Here is an 11067-nt window from a genome sequence, read left to right on the forward strand (position 1 = left end):
CAGTGCATTCTACAAACTTTGAATTCCTGATTAGACAAACTTTATCGAGTGTAGATCTGTGTGCCGTATCACTGTTCCGTGTATAGCAGTTGCGTGAAATGGCGATCCATCATTGAAATACTGATTGAAATTCTTCTGTGTTTTTTAAAACAAAGAAGCATTTAGCTATCAATACATGTTTTTCATGGCGTAGTGCCTTTTTAGTAATGCATCCATCAAGAAAATCCCTTGTATTTGTAAGAAACCTTTCTCTATGCCTGATTGACAAGGGCAAAAAAGCGATAACACGTACTTATGCCCCAGAAATCTCTGCAGTACACTGGGGTTCCTTGTCAGATAAATGGAGAAGGAAGGGGCTCTGTTTTCAAGACTATGTTCTCTTCTTTCTGCCATCTTTATTTTGGGGATGAAGTTAAATTCCTGGCAGTTGAAGCAGCTGCTAGGGAACGCTTCTTGAAATGCTTCTACAGATGTTTTGGTAGTACTGTGTTTTCTACTAAGATCAAACCATCAGATTTATTTTCCTTTTTATAGATTTATCTTGGACCTGATACAATAGCAGACGTTAGCTATGCAGACGATTAAGTGTGTAGTTGTTGGAGATGGAGCCGTTGGTAAAACATGTCTTCTAATTTCCTATACAACAAACAAATTCCCATCGGAATATGTACCAACAGTAAGTAAAAGTTGAAACTTGTCTATATTTCTGTTTAATTTGTAGAAGAAGGAATTAGGATTATGTTTATTAAGCAATATACTTGCATATAGTGAGCTGGATCCAGCAGTCTGTGGACATGGCACTGCAGATGTTTTCCTTCTTTTACCTCTGTCCAACAGTCCTTTTTGACCAGGAAAGTTGAAATCTCAGGACCTGCATGGACTAATAACTACACAGGTAGAGGAGGGGGGCTGTGTTGAGGAAATTAAATAATCCTTTCTGTAACTGATTAGGTAGTCAGGAAGACTTTCCTCACTACTTCTTCCTCAGCACAGCTCTGTATGTGGCTGTAGTATCCCTCCTTGGAGTGAGTTCCTCCCTCTCCCCCTGTCCATTTAGTAGAAATACAGCTGAGCTGTTAGGTCACAGTTTCAGCCCATTTGCTAGTCCCTGGTAAACACATAGGTATGTATCCTATTGTAGACTGGTGGAACTTCCTTAAGTTTAAGGAGCCTCCCTTCAATATAAATGGCCCTTTCGCCGATTGAACAGCCACGCAAGTTGGAGGAAGGCTTCACACCTTGCTCAGAGTGGTAGACGAATACATGCTGCTGTCTTAGGTGGCATGTGCATTGATTATATAATGCCAGCACAAACCTCTCTTACAGTATTTGTCTTGTCTTGCTTTTAAGATTCCCGTCATTGACGTATGCCTTTACTTTAGTGTTGCTGCATTCAGCCCTGATAGGTGGACTAATCAGTCCAAGTCCACACCTTTGTTTAGCTATTGGACTGGTCATATCTGACTTGTGATTCATTTTTGAAAAGTGAGTTTGTGCCTCAAGCTCTCCCTTCCTTTTTTCCCTTCTAGGTATTTGATAACTATGCTGTAACAGTGATGATTGGTGGCGAGCCATATACTTTAGGCCTGTTTGATACTGCAGGTAGGCTTTTATTTTTATGCTAATCTAGCCTCAGAGGAGCTAAGCAAGTTATGTTATTGTATGTTTATCTAAAGCTCATGGTGACTTGATAGCTTGCTTACTTTAAGCAAAATTTAAACCAAACATTCTCCCATCTTTCATTATTTTGATGCTTCATTCATTTGATGTTTTGATGCAACATGGGACCGCAGTATTTGCCACAGGAAGTATGGCTCAGTGGTAGAGCATCTCCAGTTAAAGGGACTAGGCAAATAGATGATGTGAAAGATCTCTGCCTGAGACCCTGGAGAGCTGCTGCCTGTCTGACTTTGATGGACCAAGATTCTGATTCAGTATAAGGCAGATTCATGTGTTCATGTGACCACCATTTAGTGAGTTTCTCTGTATTTGGTCCATGGCCACAGGGACTCCTGTTCTCATTATGTGAGCTTGTGAAAGCAACTGATGATACAAGAGTAAGATTCATGTTCTCTGCTAGGGGAAGAGGCTACAGCTCAGTGTAAAAAAAATGAGCATGGGAAGCATTTCCATGTGGGAATGCAGAAGATGCAGGGTGGAAGAATAATGGGCCAATACAGGGAAGTAATGAAAGGGCAGAGGCTTGAGATAACCAGTATTATGGGAAGAGTAGAATGTATTTGGGTGTTGAATGCACTTTGTATTAGGGGTGTGTATGCAAGAAACATTTCTTAAGTTGCTGAGTCTGAAGTATTAGGACAGTGCAGCATCACATTGACTGCCTTCACAGCACTCTTCTTTTCTCTTGCTTTTAGCCAAAGGGGAAATGGCTATGCATTCAGCTTCCATTCTGTTTTGTAGCATTGCTAAATTTGAAAATGAAGGATGGGATAAATTCATTCTGCTAGTTCTTGCTTTAACAACTAGGACACACATCTGGAAATAGCTTGTGGTAGCTCCCATGGCTTACCTGCTGTGGCAGACAGACTGGAGGGACAGGTGAAATTGTGATTTACTGTGTGCTACTCAGCAGGGAGCAATTGTTACTTGTCACAGTGATTGGCAAGTTGCATGGCAGCATTTCTTTGAATGTAAGAGACTACTTTATCTGTGAAGTAAGAGTTGGATTGCTAGTGCTTTGACTCTCTGACATTGACCCGAGTAAGGCTCTTACTGCCTGTGGAATTAGTACATTAGTAGTGTTCTTGTCATGCTGGTTCCAGAGGGTGGCCATAATTGTTCCCTGGCTTAGTCTCCCCTTTTGATTTCCTTATGGTCAGGAAGAAGCTCTCTTCCTTGTCTGACTGCAGAAGTGTTTTATTTCTTGTGAAGTCTTTGCAGCTTGGTAAAAGCTTGCTCTTTACATATGGGTGTATAGACGCTTCAGAACTGTTGATTAATATATATATATATTTGATTATAATAGGGCAGGAAGATTATGACAGATTACGGCCCCTCAGCTATCCACAGACAGATGTGTTTCTGGTCTGTTTCTCAGTGGTCTCACCATCTTCATTTGAAAATGTGAAAGAAAAGGTGAGTGTGAGACACCCTTCCCCCCCAGAAGCCCATGCAGACTCCTGTCTGTAAGGCTTTGTAAAATATCCTGTGATATTTGACCACATTAATTAGTGTGCGATGGCTAGTGATATTTATCTTTTCTCTTTTTAGTGGGTACCTGAAATCACTCACCATTGTCCAAAGACTCCTTTTTTGCTTGTTGGGACCCAAATTGATCTCAGAGATGACCCTTCAACAATTGAGAAACTTGCCAAGAATAAGCAGAAGCCTATTACTCCTGAGACTGCGGAAAAACTGGCACGGGACTTGAAGGCTGTCAAATACGTGGAATGCTCTGCACTCACACAGGTAAGCCTGCTTGTTATGGTCCTCTGGACTGCCTTTTCTTTCTCAGCAATGGGAAATCAGCATCCTGTATTGGAAGGTGAGTTTTTCTGTTGGAGTTCACCATGTTGACTACAAATGTGAAGCCTTTTAGAAACAGTTTCGTTGACTCTAGAAACTTAACTCTGTTCATCATCTTGAATGTTTGTCAGGCCTAATTTATTTTGTTCCAGGCACAGGTTTATCACCAAGCAAGTAGGGTGAACAAGGTTTGTGTAAGGCAAATTAATTCTTTGATTAAAAAAGGCTAACTTAAAATGCTAACTAGAAATAAAGTGGACATCTCAAGGTCATGGGGTATTCTAAAGAGGTCCTAGTGGTTGTGTTAATAACTTTAATGTTGAGATATTAGTCATTTGAAATGTGTATGTATTGGGGGGAAACAGTACACTGCACAGAACAATGTCATTGTTTCATTTTGACAGGGACTATGCCAAGATCTTACATAACTCATGGGGCCTTCATTGAAGGAGACAGAATTAGTACTGTGTTCCTAACCCAACTTAAAATGTATAACTCATTTGTTTCTGGGCACAGAGCAGACCCAGTAGTTGAAGTATCCCAACATGTAAAAGTGTAAACCTGATTGAAATATAAGTGATAGTATGGAACCTGGATGGCGGCTTATGTTGGACTACTATTGTCGGGTATAATGGCTGTAGTTGTCTACACAAATGTTCTGAAATGTAGTTTAGGAATAGGCAGTACTTTTAGGTATTTGTGACTTAAGTCATGCACAGTAAATTTTATGGGTCATAGTTTTATTTTTGCTATCATCTGAAGTTGTATAGACAAGGCTGAAGAACGCATTTGTAGGCATTCCATGGAATTTTATTGGTTGTTCATAGAACTTTGATGCTACCAGCAATAGTCGTATATATTTCTAGTTAATGGTATGTGACAGAGTTAGGGTTTGACATCAGTTGCATTTTAACTGGGTGAGCAGTAGCAAACCCTGTACACCCATTTTTTTCTGGGTGAGGCGTTTCTTTGTGAATGATCCTTGCTTGAAATCTTGGCTGATCTACATTGACATTCTAAGTAGAACTTTGTGCATAATGCTTTGAATAAAGGGATCTACTTTGCCTGCCCTTGTGATTTGAGAGGGATATTAGTGCTTTAGAAAGCAAAACACCAAGGAAGGACTGGGAATTCTCAAGATCAGATTTCAGTTACCATTGCTTATTTAACTCTTTAAGTTGAGATTACAAGGGAAGCCCCGCAGATGATATTAACTGATAATTGCAGAGCAGTGGCCGTGCTTGATGTTGTGGCAAAACAAATTAGAAGTCTAGTGTGACCTTAGAGACTAACATCTGTTTCAGTGTTAGTCTTTAAGGTCCCACTGGACTTCTGTTTTGTTTTATTTTCTTTGACCCTGTTTATGACCTTTCTTTGCTTGACTTATATTGCCCGAAATTATTTTGGCTTACAACGTAATGATATACCATATTTCATTGAGTAATGTTAAAATTGGTAGTAGTTCTTTAAATGTTAGCTGTGTTGTCAGGAAGATGGTTTGTTTGGGTTTTTTTAATAACACAAAACTTCCTCTGCCATAGCTTACTGTATTTTGCTTGAAGTAGAGTAGGATAAATGTTTCAAACAGAGCAGAGAGGAAATGGAAAGTAAAGGCTTTTGCTCTCTGTGCTTAAAAAAAACCCCTTTTCTCTGATCCATGGGTAAATTGGTACTTATGAGGGAGGCAGTCCATGGGCATTTATTCACATCTAACTTGGCTCTAAATGATTTTGATTAAACACTTTCGTAAATTGACATGCTACATGTTTTGAGCAAACCTTGTGTAAAAAGCATTCCACTCAGTCCCAAAAACGTATTTCACAGCCGTTTTTTTCAGTGTTCCGTAGACACTAGCTAGGGTGGAAGATCAGAAAAATAAGTTGTTACACATTTTTCCAGTCCCCCCCGCCCAAGCCCTTGTGTCTCTAATCCAAGGATGGCATATAGTTAGAGCAGGCATTGACAAACACAACAACTCATATTCTGTCTTGTCAGGACAATCAGTAGAGACCACCCTGTAAGTGATCTTTTGTATTTGTTTCATGCCATCTAACTGCCTGTGCTGTACAACGTAGTCTGTACTCAAGTTATGAATATTTAACTCTACATACCATGCAGTATGAACATGAAACTTTGTGTTGTATGTCAAGCTGCACTAGTTTTCTATTAAATAAGCAATGCCTAGGGTCAATTTAGGAGATAGGTATTAAAATCAATTAACGTGCCTGAAATAAATAGAATAAATATTTCAGGTTTAAATCAACACATTTTCATGGGTATGGCAATAGAGGCTCACTTCTGTGCAGAAACAATTCAGACTAAATGGGGAAATGAATCAGTGATTTAAATTTTGGTTTAAGCTGATCTCTTTTGATAAAGAGAAGTGGTTGAAATTTGCTTCAGATGCCAATGTTTGTAGATAGCTGCTTTCTTTGACTAGGTGTCAATTACCATATGCACAACTTTAAAACTTGCATATGAGATTGGTTAAAGTTACAAAAAAATGCAAGGGTCTCCTTTTGTAGCTGCAGGCTGTGAATGCAAGATACGTATTTGCAGATGCAGTCTCCAGCAGTGCCATCCTAAACCCATACACCTTTATTCCATTGACTTCAGGCTCTGAGTGTGCTTACAATTGCACTGTAAATCTCTGTATATGGATTTGACTGCAAGTCCAGCCAGCGCTTTTTTGGTTTCTGTCATAAATATCACTGCCGGTTTATGGCAGTCAAAATGACTGTTTCTTTTCCTGGAAGTCCCATCTTTTTGCTGCAGATCAAAGCTGGGTACGCTGATGTGACTGTTGTGGCCTAAAGTGTTTGTTTGTTAGGGTGTTTAGTACACCTGATTCCATGGAGCTGCCATTTCTTGATTTCCCTTGTTTGGCTTTCTTGACTTGCTAGAATTGTTGTATCTGACCAGAGATAGTATTTAGCATTTCATAAAGGTATGTTTGTGCTAGCAATAGATCACAAGTAATTCTTGCTTTCCTGGACTTGGAAGCCCTGAAGAGGTGGCAGAGATTTTTTTTTTTAACAATGTTCAGCACAGTGCTGAAAAAAATATTATGTATATAATTTAAATTTGTAGTTCCTGCACGCTTAATGGAAAACTCACAGCTGACCCCAATAATTTCCTCAATGGTGAATTACTGGACCGTCTTACCAGTCCTTCCAATAGCAAGAAGAGGAGGAGAGGGGTATTCATGGCTACTCGTTAAAATGGATACTAGTCCTGAGGCATACCTGTTCTCTCCAGGATCAGAGGAGCATGCCGAATATATTAGATGCTGTGGAACACAGGCAGGATGGTGCTGCCGCAGTTGTCTTGTTTGGGGGCTTCCTAGAGGCACCTGGTTGGCCACTGTGTGAACAGACTGTTGGACTTGATGGGCCTTGGTCTGATCCAGCAGGGCTTTTCTTATGTTCCTAAGAAGACAGCTTTTGTAGAATTGTCAGGTGGGACATAGTGGGAAGAAAGAGCCTATGTTGCTGCTCTTGAGTGGTAAAGTGACATTGAAGAGCTGTGAACAAAGGGAATGCTTGGAAGTGGGCCACTCCGTTGGCCTGGCTGTAACTCACCTTTACCTGTGATGACATCGTCATGAAATCCCAGATGTTAATGACAAGCAGAAAGTTTTGTCTGTGCCTGCTCCTGAAATCAGACTTCTGGCAAGGCACCACTCCTTGGCACTGTAGTCAGTGAAATGGACTGTAGCTGTTACTGCCACCATGTAGGAACATATCCTAATCTTTTGCGAGATGCATTATCTTTTTTTATCTAGGGAATTGCTTTTTAAACAACTGATCTGTTTTTATTTTGAGGATAATACTTGCATTGATCTTCCCTTCCTTCCCAGGACTGGGGGTTAGGGTTAATATCTAAAAAAAGATACAGCTAATGCTGGATGTGTCACTTGATCGTTTTGGTGTTAGGAATAAACAAGATTATTGCGTGTCATTTTGAGCCCAGGATGCATTTTTTTTAATCTACTAAAACAAGGAAACTATTTCTCCATGAGAAGATGCTTGTGGAAATGTACTTAGCACATAGGAAAGATCTTTTTATTCTAGTGACCTTCTTGCAACTTCCTTACTGTGCTTGTCTGTTTCCTTTTTCCCTTGAAGATTTGCTTTTTAACAAAAGTAAATCTGCTTCGCTTGACCACCTTTATCCTGAATGCTCTTTGTATCTGCTTGTGTCTCTCTCTCTAATCCTCTAACCTAGCTACTATTTTTTTCTCCTCCCCTCTGTCTTATAGAGAGGTCTGAAGAATGTGTTTGATGAGGCTATCCTAGCTGCTCTCGAGCCTCCGGAAACTCAACCCAAACGGAAATGCTGTATATTCTAAACAGTTTCCTCTTTTTTCCTTTCTTGTTGCTGCTTCCTCTGTCCCGATGCTGTAGAAAGCTGGTTGCAAAACAAATAAAACCATCCTGACTCAAAGAAGCCGTGTCTTTTACTGAATGTCTTAGAGCAAACTCTGTATTAGCTTTTGGATTGGAAACTGTTTATACAACTTGTTATGACTGTGGAACATGATCTGGACTCGCTTAAACCTTTTGCTTTTTGGGTTGATGGATTTTTATAGCTTTTTGGTTTAGGGTATTGGTTAAGGGGTTGAGGGTATCACTAAAAGTAACACTTGAGAGGAAAAAAGCAAACTGGTAAGAGATTTTTGATAGCCAAATGAAAAGTAATGTGCAATTTTCCCCCCTCTTGTGACTCTGTTATAACTGTATTTGCATGATGATTGTACCTGACATGGTGACCTGCAAGTGATGCTGAAATGGTGAAGGAATCTCTGGTTTTCCTCTGTGCAGTGGGGCTTGCTGTTGCTTTGGCTGTTTGTGTTGTAGTGGAATATTTGTTGGTTTTCAGGGGCAGGGGGAGGAAGTTCAGTGTATCTGCTACTGCCTGACAGATGTCAAACTTCTGTTTTCAATGACATGGTAGCCCTCATTTTAATCACTCAGAGCTTGCGACTGTAAAAGTAAAGTTATACTTTTTGACTTCTGTTGTCTGAAGGAAGGAAAAAGTACAATTGTAGTTACCTTAAATTTCAAAATTAAAAATTAGTTGTTTGTATAAATGCCTGATGAAGCATTATTCCTGTTTGCATTCATTTTGCTTCACTTTAACATTTATGCATTATCTAGTACCTACCTGTGCCTTTTTCATTACTGGACTCTGGTCCCATTCACTGCTTGAAATCTTCCTGTGCTGCTTCAATAACATTAGGGTACTTCACAGGAGCTTGCCCGGATTACGCCAAAGGGTTCTCCATCCTTGCTTGCTTGCTGACCCAACTTGGGTGTCGCTTGTCCTCTGACCTGGAATCATTTCTTCTTTCATTTTGAACTCTGGGCATTTCTGCATTGCCATTAGCATGTAAAATGTGATGTCAGCCTTAACACTCTTCAGTGGGTGAGAGAACTGCTTCAGCACATGTGCTCTTATCTCTTGAAATACACAGGCCTGGTTGAAAATCTTGATGGCTTTAAATATCAGGTGCTTTGCTTTCAAAGCAGCCAATAAACACAACGACCTAATCCAGGCAACAAAACACCCAGAACACTCAGGAAGGAATGTTGCTTCACTGTGGAATCCTATTCCTCACCACTTTGCCTTTGTGGGTTTTTACATGGTTTGCATTTAATAACCCAGAAAATGAGACCGCCCCTCTCTCTTTGCCCCTTTTCAGAAAGGCCTAAAGAATGTATTTGACGAGGCGATATTGGCTGCCCTGGAACCCCCGGAGCCGAAGAAGAGCCGCAGGTGTGTGCTGCTATGAACGTCCCTTCACGGCCCTTTCTGCAAAGCTGGTGTTGATGTCATACTAAAAGCAATGTTGAAATCAAATTAAAGATTCAGATTTTCCAATTGGTTATTTTTTTTCTTTTTGCAATAATGACAAATGCCGTGCACCCTGTACCCATACCCTCCCCTGTGTGAGATGAAAATGTTAGTGCTCTTCTCCAGTGCCCTTCAGGTAGACTAATTTTTTTAAAAAAATAATGTATTCAACAAACACTGATCAGTACTAGTCTTTTTGTTTACTGTTGAAACTTTGTTTTTAAAAGTCAGGCATGCTTGTGGTGATTTTTCTCTCTTAAGACTAATTCTAGGCTCTGGCCGTTAGGCTCCTATCCCATCAAGCCAGGCTGGTACAACTTGGTTTTTCCATGGCCAGCTTGCAGTTTTGGGGGGGTGAGCAGGTTTCAGTCCTTGAATCGTTTTTTCGGAAAGCGAAAGTGTCCCCAACCGGTGCTCCTTTTGAAGAAGGGTGTATACTGCATCCTTCTAATCTGCATCTCCTCTACAGTTGCCTTGGATCTGTTTCCCTTTATTTTCTCTGAGTAGGTCAGAAATTCCGATCTTGCCCTTTAACACATAAAGTGTAAATGAGCCCTTTACTCATGAATTCAGCCAAAAGCTTTTTTGTGTGTGTGTGAGTGTATTTTTTTTTTAAAGCCCAACTTTGCCAATTACTTTTTTGTGGTTAGTTTTCCAAAACTTGACATCATTAGGTGTTAATGAAGAGGGGAGAACTGCATCTTTCAGGCAAATCCATTAGACTGAGTTGACTTAACCGGGTCCCTCTTTTGGCAAGCACAGGCCTCTGATTATCAGCAGCAGAACTGCTGTTTAGGAACCCACCTCCATGGCCTTCGCATGCTGCCACGGTGGCTTGAAGCTAACAAGCTGACTGTGCCTCTAAAACGGTTCAGCGTTAACCTTGGATGGAGGGGGAGGGGAATGAGACACGCCTCAGCAGGAAAAACCACAGAGGGGAAAGATGGTCAATATATGGCACCTTGGGGACCAATTGATGAAGTACCCTAAAAGTGCATCAGTAGCTCTGGATGCCCAAGTCACGTCGTTCAGTGTGATAGATATCATATGAGGGTCTCTGACTCCAGTGTTAATAAGGATCTTACCAGAACTATACTCCAGCTTAATACTTCTCAAATCTTCCCAGACTCTAATTCTTGTAGACTCGTTAGTGTTGAACTGATGCTTTTTCCATGTCTAAGTTCTTTGTATATGCATTTTTTTCAGATGTATTAAACATAAAGTATCTTCACAAGCCTGGCTGAGCATAATTTATTTCCCCTGACCCAACTCATGCCTTAGTTTGCATATCTTGGAAAACACCCGCATTTACGTACTCTTAAAATCTCATCTTGAGCTACGAGGCTTTCACCACCCTATTTCAACCATCAGTTTGACTGTGCTCCTTTTCCTTGCTGAGTGCTTTTTGGCCAGTTTATTCATACTCTGAAATTAATCACCCCCAAATTTTTTGACTTAATTGGCGCCTATATTCTAAGGAGAGATCTGCTTTTTGCCTCAGAGTTAGAGCTTGGGGGAACTTAGCATTCCATAATACTTCTACTCAAGATAAAATATTTACCCTTGATTTAGTTGGTTTCTGGTTTGGATTTCAGGAGATCAAATGCGGTATCATCCTTCCCAAAAAGAAGTTTGGTTTCTCATAATGTTTTTTTTTTTAAACAAAACCTTTTGGGATACTCACTAATTAGCATTTGCACTCTGGGCTTGTAAAACTTGTCAAGG

At 40.3% G+C, this 11067-nt stretch overlaps 1 protein-coding gene across 2 annotated transcripts; it reads left to right on the forward strand.

The window, feature by feature from the left end:
* Positions 1 to 538: 538 nt before the first annotated feature.
* On the forward strand, positions 539 to 9369 carry CDC42 (cell division cycle 42). Of its 2 annotated transcripts, none has more exons than XM_056864952.1 (5): positions 539 to 676; positions 1530 to 1602; positions 2987 to 3096; positions 3232 to 3429; positions 9191 to 9369. In XM_056864952.1, exons 1-5 carry the CDS (start codon positions 572 to 574, stop codon positions 9278 to 9280), a joined length of 576 nt encoding a protein of 191 aa, XP_056720930.1. In that variant the 5' UTR covers positions 539 to 571; the 3' UTR covers positions 9281 to 9369. The 2 variants fall into 2 exon arrangements, with proteins under 2 accessions (XP_056720930.1, XP_056720931.1); XM_056864953.1 differs by lacking the exon at positions 9191 to 9369 and adding an exon at positions 7748 to 8067.
* Positions 9370 to 11067: the final 1698 nt, after the last annotated feature.

The sequence above is a fragment of the Euleptes europaea genome, chromosome 19 (assembly GCF_029931775.1).
Source record: "Euleptes europaea isolate rEulEur1 chromosome 19, rEulEur1.hap1, whole genome shotgun sequence".
Lineage (NCBI taxonomy): Eukaryota > Metazoa > Chordata > Lepidosauria > Squamata > Sphaerodactylidae > Euleptes > Euleptes europaea.

Coding starts and splice junctions, on each gene's coding strand:
- CDC42 (XM_056864952.1), top strand. CDS start 572: ATGCAGACGATTAAGTGTGTAGTTGTTGGAGATGGAGCCGTTGGTAAA. Junction 3,097..3,231: donor TTGAAAATGTGAAAGAAAAG/GTGAGTGTGAGA, acceptor TTCTCTTTTTAG/TGGGTACCTGAAATCACTCA. Junction 3,430..9,190: donor AATGCTCTGCACTCACACAG/GTAAGCCTGCTT, acceptor GCCCCTTTTCAG/AAAGGCCTAAAGAATGTATT.